This window comes from Panulirus ornatus, chromosome 7 (genome assembly GCF_036320965.1).
Source record: "Panulirus ornatus isolate Po-2019 chromosome 7, ASM3632096v1, whole genome shotgun sequence".
In the NCBI taxonomy this organism is placed as follows: Eukaryota; Metazoa; Arthropoda; class Malacostraca; order Decapoda; family Palinuridae; genus Panulirus; species Panulirus ornatus.
Window position 1 is genome coordinate 47,774,565 of NC_092230.1, and position 20,645 is coordinate 47,795,209.

Consider the following 20,645-nt stretch of genomic DNA (forward strand, 5'->3'; position numbering starts at 1 on the left):
GAAGAGAGGAAAGTGATTGGTTCTCAGTGAATGTAGGTTTGCAGCAGGGGTGTGTGATGTCTCCATGGTTGTTTAATTTGTTTATGGATGGGGTTGTTAGGGAGGTGAATGCAAGAGTTTTGGAAAGAGGGGCAAGTATGCAGTCTGTTGTGGATGAGAGAGCTTGGGAAGTGAGTCAGTTGTTGTTCGCTGATGATACAGCGCTGGTGGCTGATTCATGTGAGAAACTGCAGAATCTGGTGACTGAGTTTGGTAAAGTGTGTGAAAGAAGAAAGTTAAGAGTAAATGTGAATAAGAGCAAGGTTATTAGGTACAGTAGGGTCGAGGGTCAAGTCAATTGGGAGGTAAGTTTGAATGGAGAAAAACTGGAGGAAGTAAAGTGTTTTAGATATCTAGGAGTGGATCTGGCAGCGGATGGAACCATGGAGGCGGAAGTGAATCATAGGGTGGGGGAGGGGGCGAAAATCCTGGGAGCCTTGAAGAATGTGTGGAAGACGAGAACATTATCTCAGAAAGCAAAAATGGGTATGTTTGAAGGAATAGTGGTTCCAACAATGTTGTATGGTTGCGAGGCGTGGGCTATGGATAGAGTTGTGCGCAGGAGGGTGGATGTGTTGGAAATGAGATGTTTGAGGACAATGTGTGGTGTGAGGTGGTTTGATCGAGTGAGTAACGTAAGGGTAAGAGAGATGTGTGGAAATAAAAAGAGCATGGTTGAGAGAGCGGAAGAGGGTGTTTTGAAATGGTTTGGGCACATGGAGAGAATGAGTGAGGAAAGATTGACCAAGAGGATATATGTGTCGGAGGTGGAGGGAACGAGGAGAAGAGGGAGACCAAATTGGAGGTGGAAAGATGGAGTGAAAAAGATTTTGTGTGATCGGGGCCTGAACATGCAGGAGGGTGAAAGGAGGGCAAGGAATAGAGTGAATTGGATCGATGTGGTATACCGGGGGTTGATGTGCTGTCAGTGGATTGAATCAGGGCATGTGAAGCGTCTGGGGTAAACCATGGAAAGTTGTGTGGGGCCTGGATGTGGAAAGGGAGCTGTGGTTTCGGGCATTATTGCGTGGCAGTTAGAGACTGAGTGTGAACGAATGTGGCCTTTGTTGTCTTTTCCTAGTGCTACCTCGCACACATGAGGGGGGAGGGGGGATGGTATTCCATGTGTGGCAATGGGAGTGAATGGGGGCAGACAGTGTGAATTGTGTGCATGGGTATATATGTATGTGTCTGTGTATGTATATATATGTGTACATTGAGATGTATAGGTATGTATATTTGCGTGTGTGGACGTGTGTGTGTATACATTGTGTATGGGGGTGGGTTGGGTCAGTTCTTTCGTCTGTTTCCTTGCGCTACCTCGCAAACGCGGGAGACAGCGACAAAGCAAAATAAATATATAGATATATATACTATTTATCCCTGGGGATAGGGGATTAAGAATACTTCCCACGTATTCCCTGCGTGTCGTAGAAGGCGACTAAAAGGGGAGGGAGCGGGGGCTGGAAATCCTCCCCTCTCGTTTTTTTTTTTAATTTTCCAAAAGAAGGAACAGAGAATTGGGCCAGGTGAGGGTATTCCCTCAAAGGCCCAGTCCTCTGTTCTTAATGCTACCTCGCTAACGCGGGAAATGGCAAATAGTTTAAAAGAAAAAGAAAGAATATATACTATTATTATTATTATTATTATTTTTATTATTATTATTATTATTATTATTATACTTGATTGCCATTTTCCATGTCAGTGAGGTAGCACCAGGAAACAGACGAAGAATAGCCCATCCACTCATACACACATATATGTACATAAACACCCATACATATACATATCAACATATACACATATACAAACACATACACAGACATATACATATACACACTTGTGCATATTCATACTTGTTTACCCTCATCCATTCCTGGTGCCACACCACCCCATTTCACAGGAAACAGCATCACTACCCCCCGCTTCAGCAAGTTAGTGCCAGGAAAACAGACAAAAAAGACCACAGTTTCTCACATTCAGTCTCTAGCTGTCATGTGTAATGCACTGAAACCGCAGATCCCTATCTATATCCAGGCTCCACAGACTTTTCCATAGTTTACCCCAGACATTTCACATGCCCTGGTTCAGTCCATTGACAGCACCTTGACCCTGGCATACCACATCGTTCCACTTCACTCTATCACTTGCATGCTTCTCACCCTCTAGTATGTTCAGGCCCTGATCACTCAAAATATTTTTTACTCCATCCTTCCACCTCCAGTTTGGTCTCCTGCTTCTCCTTGTTCCCTCCATCTCAGACATGTATATCCTTTAGGTGTTATATATGACAAGGAGAGATTGTATGTTTGTGAACAGAATGCTAGCAGTACCAGGGTCGGAGGAGTGCAACTTGACAAACACTGGAGTGCTGGCTCATTATGTAGCCATCACCAACCCTCCCGTTACCCAGGCGGGTAATACTGGTAACATACCTCCCTGGTTGGTGGCTGCCTGCCAACTACTACCTATCCCTCTGCCCATTCTGCCACTGAGTTAACTTTCTTGTATGTTGAAGCAACTGCTTTCCACTGCTATTGTTCTATTCATAGCTACATGGCAACTGTGGTATGTTTATTGTAAAATATATAGAAAATAGAAAGAGGTTAGAATTAAGTGATATGGTAGGAAGGGATTTGTGTGATGGAAGGATGGCTCTTCATTTACTGTTTTACTAGCAGATCAAGTCAGTACCCAAGATTTGTCTAGAAATATGTTTAAGGGAAGATAGAATATGTGCATTTTTCTCTTTTTTATGACAACAGTACATTTGTTGATCATTCTGTGGTGTTTTCATTGCTAAAGTTTACAAACATTTTGTTTCATATCTACAGGTAGTTATAAGATGACTGGCAAAAAAGCTGTGAAAGCTTAGATGTAAGAAAAAGCCATAAATCATTTTCTGTAGATGTGAAATTGGAATTGGTAAGGCAGTTTCAAAAGGGTGAGAAACTTTCCCAGATTTCAATTGTTAGAACTCTTTACCCTCAGTGGAACAATGCGCAGTGTGAAAGACGAAGTAAAAGCCAGTACTCAGGCTTCTACACCATTAAGTGCTACAGAAGTAGCTTGCAATCAAGATGTAATTGAAGACATGCAAAAGCAGTCATGTATGTGGGTCAAATCAAATTCAACTTAAAGTGCCAATAAACACCATGAGCTTTCTTGTGTCAAAAGTATTAATATCATTTCTGTTTTATGCCTTTTTTTTTTTTATTATACTGGATCGCTGTTTCCCGCATGAGCGAGGTGGCCAGGAAATAGATGAAGAATGGCTCATCCACTCACACATATTTATTTATTTATTTTGCTTTGTCGCTCTCTCCCGCGTTTGCGAGGTAGCGTAAGGAAACAGACGAAAGAAAGGCCCAACCCACCCACATACACATGTATATACATACATGTCCACATATGGCACATATACATAACTATACATCTCAGTGTATACATATATGTACACACAGACGTATACATATATACCCATGTACATAATTCATACTGTCTGCCTTTATTCATTCCCATCGCCACCCCGCCACACATGGAATAACAACACCCTCCCCCTCATGTGTGCGAGGTAGCGCAAGGAAAAGACAACAAAGGCCCCATTCGTTCACACTCATTCTCTAGCTGTCATGTAATAATGCACCGAAACCACAGCTCCCTTTCCACATCCAGGCCCCACAGAGCTTTCCATGGTTTACCCCAGACGCTTCACATGCCCTGGTTCAATCCATTGACAGCATGTCGACCCCAGTACACCATATCATTCCAATTCACTCTATTCCTTGCACGCCTTCCACCCTCCTGCATGTTCAGGTCCCGATCACTCAAAATCTTTTTCACTCCATCTTTCCACCTCCAATTTGGTCTCCCACTTCTCCTCGTTCCCTCCACCTCTGACACATATATCGTCTTGGTCAATATTTCCTCACTCATTCTCTCCATGTGACCAAACCATTTCAAAACACCCTCGTCTGCTCTCTCAACCACACTCTTTCTATTACCACACACCTCTCGTACCCTACTATTACTTACTCGATCAAACCACCTCACACCACATATTGTCCTCAAACATCTCATTTCCAGCACATCCACACTCCTGTGCACAACTCTATCCATAGCCCACGCCTCGCAACCATACAACATTGTTGGAACCCCTATTCCTTCACACACATATATATACATAAATGCCCATACATGCACATATGCGTACATATACATACCAACATGTACTTACACATACGTACACAGACTTACATACTCATACTTGCTTGCCTTCAGCTATTCCCGTTGCTACCCCACCACACAGGAAATAGCATCCCCCCCCCCTCCTTTTTTTTTTTTTTTTTTTTTTTAGCAAGGTAGTGCCTGTAACAGACAAAAAGGCCACATTCATTCCCACAAGTCTATATCTGTTGTGTGCAATGTACCGAAACCACAGCTCCCTGTTCACATCCAGGCCCCACAGACCTTTCCATGGTTTACCCCGGACGCTTCACATTCCCTGGTTCAGTCCATTGACAGCACCTTGACCCCGGTATACTACATCATTCCAGTTCACTCTATTCCTTGCATGCGTTTCACCATGTTCAGGCCCTGATCACTCAAAATCTTTTTCACTCCATCCTTCCGCCTCCAATTTGGTCTCCCACTTCTTGTTCCCTCCTTATCTGATACATATATCCTCTTTGTCAATCTTTCCTCACTCATTCTCTCCATAGCTCTATCAACCACACTCTTTTTATTGTCACACATCACTCATCCTTTCATTACTTACTTTATCAAACCACCTCACACCACATATTGTCCTCAAACATTTCACTTCCAACACATCCACCCTCCTTGCAACCATATAACATTTTTGGAACCACTGCTCCTTCAAACATACCCATTTTTTACTCCAAGGTAACGTTTTCTCCTTCCACACATACTTCATTGTTCCTAAAACCTTCGCTCCCTTCCCCACCTTGTGACTCACTTCCGCTTCCATGGTTCCATCTGCTGCTAAGTCCACCTTCAGATATCTAAAACACTTCACTTTCTCCAATTTTTCTCCATTCCAACTTAAATCCCAATCAACCTGTCCCTCAAACCTACTGAACCTAATAACCTTGCTCTTATTCACATTTACTCTCACATTTCTCCTTTCACGCACTTTCCCAAACTCCATTACCAACCTCTTTCTGGTGTACTAACCTCCCCCATTTTTTTTCCGTGTGTTAGTGAGGTAGCATTAGGAAAGAGACGGAGAAAGGCCACATCCATGGTGTGCATAGAATAGAATTAATTGGATGAGTGTGGTATATGGGAGTGACATGCTTCTTGGGCTGAACCAAGGCATAAGAAGGTAGTAGGGGACACCACCTATTATGTAGGACTTGGGTTTAGTTGGTAGGTTTGGTTTTCATTCATTATGTTGGACAACTAGAGAGTGGATTTGAGCAAATGAGCCTCTCATGCCACCCTGTTAAGACAGGAAATGGCAAACAATTATTATAGAAATAATTTTCATCAAAAAATGAAACTGATATAAATGAGTGTTTAAAGATGGCTTTCTGCATTGTATATTTTTAGTGTATCTTGGGGCAAAACAAATTTGTATACGGCAATATGTTCAGTGAAAATTCACATCAATGCAGGAATGACTGAATATAATTATTACTATAAGTAGTGTGAAGGCATGTACAGAGCATCAGATTGGGGAAGCAGTGTGGGTTCAGAAATTGTAGAGGATGTGTGGATCAGGTGTTTGCTTTGAAGAATGTATGTGAGAAATACTTAGAAAAGCAAATGGATTTGTATGTAGCATTTATGGATCTGGAGAAGGCATATGATAGAGTTGATAGAGATGATCTGTGGAAGGTACTAAGAATATATGGTGTGGGAGGCAAGTTGTTAGAAGCAGTGAAAAGTGAAAAAGGTGGTGGTGGTGGTGGCATATAGAGATATTAAGGAGAGGTAGGCAGTGAGGGAGTAACCACCACTGTTATTACCTACCCCTTTCTCTCCCTCTATCTAGCATTCCCTGCCACTATAGGGTTCTTTGATTGGTTGTTATTGTGTAAAATTCTTCCCTTTTTTATTTTACATCCTGGATTAGTATTCCTCACCATAGACATGATAGAATCGGGTTTTGTTAGAGATGAAGGAGGATTTTCACCTGACAACACACTTCACACACATGCAATTTAGTGTTGTTAAATAAAGGGAACTCAACAAATGTAGCTTTTTTTTTTTTTTTTTTTTAGTCACAAGGAATCAAGAGACTTCTAGGACTGTATTACATCCTACCCTCTCCACACTCCAATCAGAACTCGCCCTCACTTTTATTAGTGCCTGCATATCTATTTGTAGTTAAGATGATGATTTGTTTTATTCTGATTTAATGTTTCCTGCATTAATGAGGTAGCTCAAGAAGCAGATGGAGAAATGGCCTTATTTCCTTGCATTTGCTCTCTAGCTGTCATATATAAGGCACCAAAACCAGATACCCCAATCCATAACCAGTTGTCTCAGTGTATTGAAACAAGTCATTTGCCTTCTGGTTTCAATTCACCCGGCTCCAAAAGGAAGGATATGTACAAATCATTGTTTGTTGTGAAGATGAAGAAACAGCAAAAACATTGTCTTCCTCTACAGGGAAAGAGACATAATTTCCTGCTTGGTTCTGTGCTGTTAGATGTATTGTACCATTTTCGTAGCTGGGTAGCCACACTGAAATCATTTTTGTTGGTTGTCTTACATTATCAGTGATGTCTATAAGATGCCCAACTGTGCTATAACCTCTTAGAGTTGGGCATGTGGTACAAGTCTTTACTCGTGTTGTATATTTTGATTGATCATGAAAACAGTCTCAGTCATCTTTATAAACATCAAGAATACCTATATCTCTCCTTGCTTTGGGGTGGTCATAGCTTTCTAGGTTAATGTACTGCGGTTGAAAAATTAACTATTTTTCATCATGCTCAGTGATATGTGTCATGGCTGTCATACCTAGATACCCATGATGTTCAACTAGCAGTCTCATTTGTGATAGACATCAGATGTGTACTGCCAAATACCTGTATATTTTGCATTTAAACATGCATAACCATTAACATTTAAATGTGTGGTATCTGAAGGCAAATATGTCTCGGTAATTACCTGTCACAGCACTTTTGCACTTACCTGCTATTCAGGTAAATTATTAATGTACAAGGCTTGTCACAAAATAGGTCTTTGTAGCAGCTCTTACATCTCAGACAGTTCAGGGATTTTGTCTTAAATCCAATATATGTCTGACACATAAAGTACAATGACTGACAATTATTCAAATGCTGTCACTTCATGTCAGAAATTTAGGAAGTGATAGGTTAACATTGGAACCCCCCGCCTCCATAGTTAAATGAGGAGTTTTTACATTTTGTTTGGTCTTGCCTACATTTTATTAGTATTTGATCAAGATTTTTTTATCTGTTGTTTTTATCCGGAATTCTTTCGTGCTTTTATATGTAGCTTAATAAAAATCCTCAAAGGACATTAACTCCAAGCTGAAGTTCATATGTGCCCAAAGGAAGTTATTTTCAACTTAAAGGTCACTAACCTATTTCACCTTTCCTTCTGTTGGATGGGATCACTGGAAGGTGTTACTTCAATGGTAGAGTGACCTTCTGTATACACAGAAAATGGTGAATAATACTTTTGCGATCCTACCTCATTGAAAATTCATATCCATGTGTAATGGGTTACAAAGCAAACCATTACGTGTGTATTGTATGTTGAGTAATGAAAGCAGCAAGTTCATTCAGACTTGTGTTTGTCATATCCATTTTATGATATATTGTAAATTATTTGCAAAAATTTTCAACTATCTATTACATTGCAACACCTCTCATGAGCAAGAAAAAGTAATTATAAGAATAATAATGGTAGGTTTGCATCAGATATATAGTGTTGTGCTGAAGCTCTGGTTACATTTTGGCTTCCAGAACTTGCTTCCCTTCCCCCCTTTTTTTTTAAGCTAAATGTTGCATGTTACTGGCATATAGCTTTTACTATGATGTAAGGATTTTCTTTGAATTTATATAAAAATGATAAACTTGTTCTAATTCCTTGGTTCACAATAGGGTCGTCCTGCAGCTAAGGAGGGTGGACCTCAGCAAACACCTGATCATCCAAATTCAGTCAGTCCGGGTATTATAAAGGATAGTAGTGTAAAGGAAGTTGTAAGTGAAGAAAACCCAGCCACCTCAACGACTCCGGCCGTGGCGAGACCCCCAGGGACAGAATGCTGGGTACATGAAATCTGTTTGTTGTGGGCACCTGGAGTTCATGTCAGTAACAGCAGACTGTGTGGATTGGAAGAGGCTGTTATCCTTGCTCAGGACAGTGTGAGTTAAATTCATCACTCCTATAGTTTCATATTTCTTTTTAAAGTAGTATTTAAGACTAAGCTGCATAGATACCTCTTAACATAAATGAAGCTATTGGTACTTGTATGGACTTTTGTGTTTCTTTATGCCTATACACATATAGTGTACCAAACAATTAGGGTTGCCCATGCAGAACTTGCTCTGCATATACATTGTTGCATACTAATACCTCTCATACAAATAATCTATCATTTTATTTGTATTGTGCCTATATGTTTTTCCTGTGTTATATAGTGATGCATGGTGTGGCCTCCATGACCTTTTGAGAGCTGAACCATTGACTTTGGGACCAGACCTACCCAAATTAAGTTATTGTTAGTCTTAGTAACCAGCTTTCAGAGGTAACACCATGAATATATTTATAGATCAAACCTGGCCCTTGTAAGTTTGCCAAACAAAACATTTAGTCATGAGTCAGTATTGCACTGCAAACCAGCAGTTATCCCCACCTCTAAATTTAGCCCTAGTTGATATTGTACCAAAATAGTTTAGGTTGGATCCCACATTGTCTGTCCACAGGCAAAGATTATGGTCTTGATCTTTGGTTTTTAATTAAATCAAGAAAATGTTCAGAGGTTAACATAATTTTAACCTATTTACATGAAGTGTTTCTTTTGTCATTATCACAGAATTCAGAGGGTTGATTTGAAATAAACTTAAGAAAAAAATATAAGAATTTCCTGGTATTTAGGGACCTTAAATACTGAGGATCCTTTTCATATTTGTTCACCATTTCCCACAAAGCAAGGTAACCTTAGTAACATATGAAGAATGATCTCCCTTGTTCACATCTACTTTCTAGCTATCATATATAATGCACCCACACCAAATCCCTCTATCTGCTTCTTACTCTAAAAGACCTTTATTTGGTTTCCTTGGCCTCTTTATGTGCTTAGGTGCAGTCCATTAACAGCTTGCTGCATGAATGCCACATCACTTTAATTTACTCTGTCCTATGCAGGCCTCAAACCTTCCTACATGTGCAGACCTCAGCTCTTCTAGAGATCTTTCACTTCATCATTCTGTCTCACCCTTCTCGTTTTCCCTCTTTTGATACATTTTTATTTATTATTTTATTATACTTTGTCGCTGTCTCCCGCGTTTGCGAGGTAGCGCAAGGAAACAGACGAAAGAAATGGCCCAACCCCCCCCCCATACACATGTATATACACACGTCCACACACGCAAATATACATACCTACACAGCTTTCCATGGTTTACCCCAGACGCTTCACATGCCTTGATTCAATCCACTGACAGCACGTCAACCCCGGTATACCACATCGCTCCAATTCACTCTATTCCTTGCCCTCCATTCACCCTCCTGCATGTTCAGGCCCCGATCACACAAAATCTTTTTCACTCCATCTTTCCACCTCCAATTTGGTCTCCCTCTTCTCCTCGTTCCCTCCACCTCCAACACATATATCCTCTTGGTCAATCTTTCCTCACTCATTCTCTCCATGTGCCCAAACCACTTCAAAACACCCTCTTCTGCTCTCTCGACCACGCTCTTTTTATTTCCACACATCTCTCTTACCCTTACGTTACTCACTCGATCAAACCACCTCACACCACACATTGTCCTCAAACATCTCTTTTCCAGCACATCCATCCTCCTGCGCACAACTCTATCCATAGCCCACGCCTCGCAACCATACAACATTGTTGGAACCACTATTCCTTCAAACATACCCATTTTTGCTTTCCGAGATAATGTTCTCGACTTCCACACATTCTTCAAGGCCCCCAGAATTTTCGCCCCCTCCCCCACCCTATGATCCACTTCCGCTTCCATGGTTCCATCCGCTGCCAGATCCACTCCCAGATATCTAAAACACTTCACTTCCTCCAGTTTTTCTCCATTCAAACTCACCTCCCAATTGACTTGACCCTCAACCCTACTGTACCTAATAACCTTGCTCTTATTCACATTTACTCTTAACTTTCTTCTTCCACACACTTTACCAAACTCAGTCACCAGCTTCTGCAGTTTCTCACATGAATCAGCCACCAGCGCTGTATCATCAGCGAACAACAACTGACTCACTTCCCAAGCTCTCTCATCCCCAACAGACTTCATACTTGCCCCTCTTTCCAGAACTCTTGCATTTACCTCCCTAACAACCCCATCCATAAACAAATTAAACAACCATGGAGACATCACACACCCCTGCCGCAAACCTACATTCACTGAGAACCAATCACTTTCCTCTCTTCCTACACGTACACATGCCTTACATCCTCGATAAAAACTTTTCAGTGCTTCTAACAACTTTCCTCCCACACCATATATTCTTAATACCTTTTGATACATATACCCTCTTTATCAAGCCTCTCCTTACTCATCCTCCCTATATGTCCAAATTTCTTTAGCACACTCTCTTCAGCTTTCTCATCCATATTCTTCTAACAAACATGCCTCTCTCTTACTCTGTCATTTCTACTAAATCAACCCTTCTCACATTAAATATTATCCTCAAACATTTCATTTCCAGCACATCCATCCTCTTCGAAACTTTTTGATCGAGGGCCCACACCTCACATTTATATAGCACATTGAGACCACAGTACCTTCAAACATTCCACTCTTTTCCCTCATAGGCATTGACTTTCTCTCCAAACACTTCTCAGTGCACCTTAGGCCCCTCACACACCCAGTGGCTAACACAAGCTTCCATGATTGCATCTGCTTCCTTGTCCTCTCTGAGGTATCTAAAACACTCAAATTCCTCCAGGTTTTCTCCATTCAAACTTACACTAATCAACCAGTCCCATTCCTCTGCGAAACTTTATGACCATAATTTTATATGCTGTAACTTTCAGCTTTTTTCTTTCAAACACACTCCCAAACTCAAACTCTAGCTTCTGCAGTTTCTTATTCGAGTTTGCCACTACAGTTGTGTCATCAGCAAACCAAAACTGACTCACCTCTTAGGCCCTTCCCACCCCAATCCTCATATATACTTTCCTCTCCACCCCATACATAAACATTAAACAGTTATGGTGACATCACAGACCCACCTGCTGGAACCATTCACCCTTCTTTATTCCTACTCACACAAAAATTACTCTCAAGATAAGAAAACTCTTCACTGTTTCTTGTAGGTTTCTTTAGCACATCATATATTTGTAACATTTTTCACAGAGCATTTCTATCAGTCCTTTCATATTTTTTCTCCAGATCCATGAATGCTGCTTACAAATCCTTCTCTTTCTCTAAGTATTTCTTGCACAGATTTTCATTATTCATTCATCCTGTACCACTTCCAAAGCCACACTGTTCCTCCTGAATCTGCAACTGTGTGTCATCACCCTCTCAGTCACTACACTCCCATACAACCACTTTTGTCCTTGCTGCCTATATATAAAGATTCTATAAAGGCATTCTGCCACTCCTCAGGCACCTCACCTTAAGCAATACATACATTCAATATCCAAACTAATAATTCAACAATATAGTCAACCCCTTTCTTATGAAATTCTTCTACAATCCCAATCACTTTAGCTGCTTTGCCACACTTTATCGTAGTCAAAGAATTTACCCTCTTTTTTCACCAAATCACTTGCCAGGATTCTAACCTCACATATCTCCATCCCAAATACCCCACATATACCACTTTAACAGATTCAGCTGCCCTTCATATACTCATGTCATCTCTTCTTCACTTCATCTTTGTTTGCTATTACTTTCCCTTCAAGTTTCATCTCTGATGCTCCCAATTGTTATCTTGTTTTCACATTTTTCACCTTACAAACATTTTCTTATTCACCCTCAAGTTTGCTAATATCCTCTCATCCCAACATTCATTTGTTCTCTTTTACAGTCCTTGACCTCCTGATGCATACTCTTGTACATCTAATCATTCACACCCCTTCCCTTCAGGTAATGCCAATACAACACAATTTTCTCATTCAATAATACCTTATCTTTATCATCCTGCCACTCACTAACTTTTTAACTTTCCCCATATCATATACTTCCCTTGCACATGTAAGCACGTCTTCCTTAAATACCTTCCATTCTTCTGCTCCCCTTTTTACATTTATTTTCATATTTTGCCTTGCTTCACTTATTTTCTCCAGATATTGTATCTCGCAAGCCTATTTTCAAAGTTCACTCACTTTCAACACCCTCTTCCCATCCATATCATTCCCTCTTTTTCCATAAACTCTGCCAATCTTCACCCTTGCCTCCTCCAGGAAATGATCAGACATCTCATCAGCTGCCATTCTCAGCACTTTTACACCCAAAAGTCTCCCTTTAGCAAGCCTATCAATTAGTGCATAATTGTTAATGCCCACTCACCATTAACCTGCCTCGCCCATCTATATTCATTTAAATCCCCTTTTTTTTTTAAAAACTAGGTATTCCCATTCCTTTTTCAGCACATAGCTCTACAAGCCTTTAACCATAATCATTCACACTGGGTACCCCATACTCTCCAGTTATATCCTCAAATGCCACATCACCCACTTTTGCTTTCAAATCACCCATCACTATTCCTCGTACCTTCACAATAAATTTACTAATGTGACCTCAGCTCCTCCCAGGACATTCACCTCACTTTCTCACTCTGTATGTTTCTAAGTGCATACACACTAACAATCGCTCATCATTTGTAAACCACTTCTATTTTCACCCTCATCATTTTGGGATTCACTTCTTGACATTCTTAAGCCACACATTCACACAACCCCCTCCAGTAGATGTACTACTCCTTCCTCTGTTCTTGCTCTCACACTAACCCCAGATTTTACCCAAATCAATCTTTTCCCTTCCTTCCCCCCTACCTAAGTTTTGCACAAAGCCAGAACATCCTGGTTTCTTGTGCTAAACATACTACTTAACCCTTCCTTCTCATCCAGGTTACATTGCCAACATTCAGCCATCATATTGTTTTCTAATGTCTGAGTTATGTTGCTTATTGATTTTGACAAAATTAACTCGCTGCTGTTACATGAGAAATAGACATTATTATGATAAAGTATTGTTGGCAAGTACAAAAGATGTAGCTGTACTGATTCTGATTTCTTGTACTCTTCAGCCCCCACACATTTTAATGTAGTTCATACCAAGTACTTGCTGGATTTATCTGCCTTGACTTCTAGGGAAAATGAGAAACAAAAGGCTACTGATGACAAATGTACACTTTACCTAAGTTTGGCATGAAATCATTTTCACTTTTTGCATCACCCTAATGAACATATGGAAATGATATTAACCTGCAGCTATTTTTGCAGAGAAATATTTTGATGTTCTTGTATTGGCTAGCTTAGTGGTTGAAATTTATAAAACTGACTCATACTGGAAGTAAAGTAAAGCCCATAACAGCCAGACTTCACTGTATGACAATTATTTTGTTTTCTGATGGACCTTTTGGACCACATCAGACTAGGTTTGTACTCAAACAGTAAAGTCTGTAAAAAATATTGATTACATTGAAGATTTATTCCTGGAAGGTTGGACCCATTGGACTAAGTTTGGGATGAAACAGAATAGTCTGTTAGTTCCTGCCCTTAGTATGGGTTGCCAGGTATCCAGAGAATGTGACTGCCAGTTGCGTGTCACCTCTACACGTTTTCCTCTTGTTCATTCACATGTACTGTTATCTCTGCACGCATACATGTAGCTTTATAACAATTGACTCTTAGTTTCATGTGTGGCACTATATTTATGTACATTTACACAAAATCCAATGATGTGCTGTTAATGGATTGAACCAAGGCATGTGAAGTGTCTGGGATAAACCATAGAAAGTTTTGTGGGCCCTGGATGTGGAAAGGGAGCTGTGGTTTCGGTGCATTACACATGACAGCGAGAGACTGAGTGTGAATGAATGTGGCCTTTATTGTCTTTTCCTAGCACTACCTTACGTGTGCGGATGGGAGTGCCATTTCATGTGTGGTGGGGTAGTAACAGGAATGGATGAAGGTAGCAAGTATGGATATGTACATGTGTATATATGTATATGTCTCTGTATGTATATGTATAGATGTATGTATACATTGAAATGTATTGGTATATATATGTGCGTGCATGGGCGTTTATGTATATACATGTGCATATGGGTGGGTTGGGCCATTCTTTCGTCTGTTTCCTTTTGCTACCTCGCTAGGAAAAGACAACAAAGGCCACATTTGTTCACACTCATTCTCTAGCTGTCATGTATAATGCACCGAAACCACAGCTCCCTTTCCACATCCAGGCCCCACAAAACTTTTTATGGTTTACCCCAGACACTTTGCATCCCCTGGTTCAATCCAGTGACAGCATGTCGACCCCGGTATATCACATTGTTCCAATTCACTCTATTCCTTACATGACTTTCACCCTCCTGTATGTTCAATCCCCGATTGCTGTAATCTTTTTCACTCCATCCTTCCACCCCCAATTTGGTCTCCCACTTCTCTTTCCCTCCACCTCTGACATACATATCCTCTTTGTCAATCTTTCCTCACTCATTCTGTACATGTGACCAAACCATTTCAATACACCTTCTTCTGCTCTCTCAACCACACTCTTTTTATTACCTCATATCTCTCTTACCCTTTCATTACTTACTCGATCAGACCACCTCACACCACATATTGTCCTCAAACATCTCATTTCCAACACATACACCCTCCTCCACTCAACTCTTATCTATAGCCCACACCTTACAACCATATAACATTGTTGGAACCACTATTCCTTCAAACATACCCATTTTTGCTTTCTGAGATAACGTTCTCACCTTCCACACATTCTTCAGCGCTCCCAGAACATTCGCCTCCTCCCCCACCCTGTGACTCACTTCTGCTTCAATGGTTCCATCTGCTGCTAAATCCACTCCCAGATATCTAAAACCACTTCCTCCAGTTTTTCTCCATTCAAATTTACCTCCCAATTGACTTGTCCCTCAACCCTTCTGAACCTAATAACCTTGCTCTTATTCACATTTACTCTCAGCTTTCTTCTTTCACACACTTCACCAAACTCAGTCACCAGCTTCTGCGGTTTCTTTCCCGAATCAGCCACCAGCGCTGTATCATCAGTGAACAAGAACTGACTTACTTCCCAAGCCCTCTCATCCACAACAGACTGCACAATTGCCCCTCTCCAAAACTCTTGCATTCACCTCCCGAACAACCCCATCCATAAACAAATTAAACAACCATGGAGACATCACGCACCCCTGCCGCAGACCAACATTCACTGGGAATCAGTCGCTTTCCTCTCTTCCTACTTGTACACATGCCTTATATCCCCGATAAAAACTTTTCACTGCTTCTAGCAACTTACCTCCCACACCATATACTCTTAATACCTTCCACATAGCATCTCTATCAACTCTCTGTCATATTCCTTCTCCAGATCCATAAATGCTACATACAAATCCATCTGTTTTTCTGAGTATTTCTCACATACATTCTTCAAAGCAAACACCTGAACCACACATCCTCTACCACTTATGAAACCATGCTGCTCTTCCCCAATCTGATGCTCTGTTCATGCCTTCACCCTCTCAGTCAATACTCTCCCATATAATTTACCAGGAATACTCAACAAACTTATACCTCTGTAATTTAAACACTCACCTTTATCCCCTTTGCCTTTGTACAGTGGCACTATGCATGCATTCTGCCAATCCTCAGGCACTTCACTATGAACAATACATACATTGAATATCCTCACCAACCAGTCAACAACACCCCCTTTTTTAATAAATCCATTGCAATACCATCCAAACCCACCGCCTTGCTGACTTTCATGTTCTGCAAAGCTTTCACTACCTCTTCTCTGTTTACCAAACTCATTCTCCCTGACCCTCTCACTTTCCACACCACTTCCCCATTAGCTCCCTTCACTGATGTTCCCATTTGTTCTCTTGTCTTATGCACTTTATTTACCTCCTTCCAAAACATCTTTTTATTCTCCCTAAAATTTAACGATATTCTCTCACCCCCAACTCTCATTTGCCCTCTTTTTCACCTCTCGTAACTTTCTCTTGACCTCCTGCCTCTTTCTTTTATACATCTACCTGTCATTTGCACTATTTCCCTTCAAAAATCATCCAGATGCCTCTCTTCTCTTTCACTAACAATCTTACTTCTTCATCCCACCGCTCACTACCCTTTCTAATCTGCCCACCTCCCACACTTCTCATGCCACTGGCATCTTTTGTGCAAGCCATCACTGCTTCACTAAATACATCCCATTCCTCCCCCACTTCCCTTATGTCATTTGCTCTTTCCTGTTTCCATTCTGCACTCAGTCTCTTTTGGTTCTTCCTCACACAAGTCTCCTTTCCAAGCTCACTTACTTTCACCACTATCTTCACCCCAACATTCTCTCTTCTTTTCTGAAAACCTCTACAAATCTTCACCTTCACCTCCACAAGATAATGATCAGACATCCCTCCAGTTGCACCTCTCAGCACATTAATATCCAAAGGTCTCTCTTTCACGTGCCTATCAATTAATACGTAATCCAATAACACTTTCTGGCCATCTCTCCTACTTACGTGTATTTATGTATATCTCTCTTTTTAAACCAGGTATTCCCAATCATCACTCCTTTTTCAGCACACTGATCTACAAGCTCTTTGCCATTTTCATTTACAACACTGAACACCCCATGTACACCAATTATTCCCTTAACTGCCACATTACTCATCTTTGCATTCACATCTCCCATCACTGTAACCCGGTCTCATCCATTAAAGCTGCTAACACACTCAGCTGCTCCCAAAACACTTGCCTCATGATCTTTCTTCTCATGACCTGGTGCATAGGCACCAATAATCACCCATCTCTCTCCATCCACTTTCAATTTTGCCCATATCAATCTAGAGTTTACTTTCTTACACTATCACATACTCTCACAACTCCTTCTTCGGGACTAATGCTACTCCTTCCTTTGCTCTTGTCCTCTCACCAACCCCTGACTTTACTCCCAAGACATTCCCAAACCACTCTTCTCCTTTACCCTTGAGCTTTGTTTCACTCAGAGCCGTAACATCCAGGTTCCTTTCCTCACACATACTACCTATCTCTCCTTTTTTCTCATCTTGGTTACTTCCACACACATTTAAACACCCCAGTCTGAGCCTTCAAGTAGGATGAGCAATCCTCACATGACTCCTGCTGTTTCCCCTTTTAGAAAGTGAATACAAGGAGGTGAGGGTTTCTAACCCTCAGTCTCCTTTTGTTGCCTTCTACGACATGCGGGGGACACGTGTGAAGTATTCTTTCTCCCCTGTCCCCAGAGATAGGGGAGAATATACATAAATGTCCATACACATACAGATACATACATATACATATCAACATATACACATATACATACAAATACGTACACATACACAGACATACCTATATACACATTTACATATTCGTACTTGCTTGCCTTCATCCATTCCTGTCGCTACCCCTGTCCCTCAGGAAACAGCATCACTACCCCCTGCTTCAGCAACGTTGTGCCAGAAAAACAGACAAAAAGGCCACATTCGTTCACAATCAGTCTGTAGCTGTCATGTGTAATAGGGATAGGGAGAAAGCGTACTGCTCATGCATCCTTGCTTGTCATAGAAGGTGACTAAAAGGGTTGGCAGCAGTGGACTGGAAGTCCTTCCTTCCTGTTTTACATTGTGAAAGAAGGAACAGTGAAGGGGGCCAAGTAAGGATTTTCCCTATGAGGCTTAGTCATCTGTTCTTGATGCTACCTTGCTAATACGGGACATGGAGAATATGATTTAAAAAAAATATATATAATCATTGATATCTGAATAACCTTTGCCTTCTGATTAACAGGTATGTAGCAGCTGTAGTGAAACTGGAGCAACAGTGGCTTGCCTAGGGAAAGGGTGCTCTCTAATGGTCCATGTACCCTGTGCCACCCAGCTCCAGTGGACCTTGGATCAACACACCTTCAAGTCCCTCTGTCCCAAGCATACTGTGAGTAGCTAGAAGACTTAGTCAGAACGTTCCAGCCTGCTGTGACTAGTGCTTATTAGGAAGTTTTGCTTGTACAGTATTTGTAGCCAGAAGATTTTATCAAGAAATTCAGAGAACCAGTTCCACTTTATTCCTATGTAATGTGGCATGGCTTCAGGGAGACTATGAATTACCTTTCAGTCTCCATCAGACATTGTTTATTGCATTGTTCCTTGGAGCTTGGCCTGATTATGTTTGTTAATATTGGTGGAAACGTCTTCCGTTTTGATATTTTATTTTCCTTGTTGATGTTACTGATCCCTACACATACAATTTAATTACAGATGTCTTTCTGTAAAGTTCTTTGCTTTTCTTATATCCAGGATCATTAGAATGCATTATAATTATTTCTTGAAATGTGTTACTTTCTTTTATTATTTATTTGTTAAGAGCTCTGTATATACCTATGTACATATTAGAACACTGGAAATGTAGCTCCTATCATAGTGTAAGAATTGCATATGTGTAGCAGTATTATATCCATTCACCTATTATCAGTTGAGCCTGTTGACATATGTACAGTGTTCTCACCGAGATGATGATCATTCATTTCTGTGGCTCTTCTCTTGAAATAAGGCTGATATTTGCTTATCAACAGGAATGAACTGGATATCTCTTGCATGTCCAGTTATATTTATATAACCAGTGTGGCATATTGTCATATAGTTAAGAATTTCTATTGGCATTCCGGATTCTGCTTTACATGAGGAACTTGAAAGCTTCAGAAGGAAACTATAAGAGGGGAAATATTGTGGTTACTAGACTTGTACCTCCTCAGAATCTTTTATTTTGGTATTTGATTTAATTTTTTTTATTGTTATTTGTTTTTTCTGCATCACCTTGGGCAGTGCATGAATAAGTTTATGCATGTTTTCTGTGAATAGAAACAAGCATAGAGCCAGTGCAGAATTTTGGGTCATTTAGGTAACTGTAAACAAATGTATATCAGTACTATGTGTTTAATGTGGCAGTTCAAAATACTTTGACCAGAGAAATGATAGCATGCTATTGATTATTACTAGCCATAATATCCCAGTTTTTAGGGAAAGTTGTGAACATCTCTTTACTATGTCTAGTAAGTTCAACATTCACATTTCAGCACACACATTACAGCCTGCTCCTAGAGATAAACATATTTGAATCCCTTATTTTGTTTTTGTACCTCCTACTTTATTTTCATGAGAAAAGTGCAAAACCCCTTAGTCTTAAGATGTTTTCCTATTTTTGTTTTATTATCCCTTGCCTGGTGAGCCAAAATGTATATATTCATTTGAGCTTGCTGTGTGTTTGTAGACCTGACCATTAAAGATGGAAAGGTTATGGGAAGAGGGAAAATTAAGAAAAGAAAATTCACTGTTCAAAGAAAGAATGTATCATGATAGTGCTTGTGTGGCTGGTCTTCACATGGAAATTATGGAAAAGGATTTTTGTTATTGAAAGATACAACAGCCAATTTGATTAGATATTTGGGCCCTTTAGCTTTTATATTGATGTATTAAGAAGTTGATTTTATAGACTATTATTGTTTTTCATACATCACATGCTGAAAATGCAGTCCATGACTATGTGCACTTTTGTCACCTCATGTAATAGTATTCTCTAGAGCTGCCTGTGCTGTGCAGCACCCAGAATCATTCCTGGGATTTTGTACTATGATGCAACATGCTTCCCTGTGTATTACAGTGGCCCCTATTAATTTGGAAGTCTCACTGTCTTGGGTCGTGCACGTTCCTGATGCCTATATTCCAACATAAGCACAATATTATGTGATTTGTGTGGCAGGAGAAAATTGATAGTGTGTACATAGATTGATAAAAGATAAACCAGTTGGATTTTTTGTAGCAATATGGAATAGTATTGTTGCTATTAGTTTCTCCATTATTTTTAGAGCAATAGGGAATAGTTTTGTCTGTTAGTTTCTCCATTATTTTTTCAATAACTGGAAATTATTTTGTTCTTAATTTCTCCATTATTTTTTTAGTTATTAGGAAATGTGTTGTAGCTCTTAATTTCTCCATTTTTTTTTCAGGAATTGGGCATTGATTTGTTGCTCAGTTTCTTCATTATTTTTTCAGGAATTGGAAATTTTGTTTTTCTTAGTTTTGCCATTATTTTTTTCAGTTATTGGATTTTGTTTTCTTGCTCTTAGTTTCATCTTGTTTTTTCAAAAATTCTAGAGAATAGTTTATTTTTTCTCCGTTTTTGATTTCAGCAATA

General features: G+C 40.2%; 1 protein-coding gene across 7 annotated transcripts in view; it reads left to right on the forward strand.

The window, feature by feature from the left end:
* The window catches only part of LOC139749612 (uncharacterized), a 327,271-nt gene that overhangs the window by 275,802 nt on the left and 30,824 nt on the right, over positions 1–20,645 (forward strand). For all 7 annotated transcript variants that reach the window (XM_071663735.1, XM_071663737.1, XM_071663738.1 and 4 more), the window contains 2 exons: positions 8,145–8,408; positions 18,246–18,389. In XM_071663735.1, coding sequence (XP_071519836.1) covers positions 8,145–8,408; positions 18,246–18,389 — 408 coding nt within the window. The remainder of the gene's footprint in view (positions 1–8,144; positions 8,409–18,245; positions 18,390–20,645) is intronic.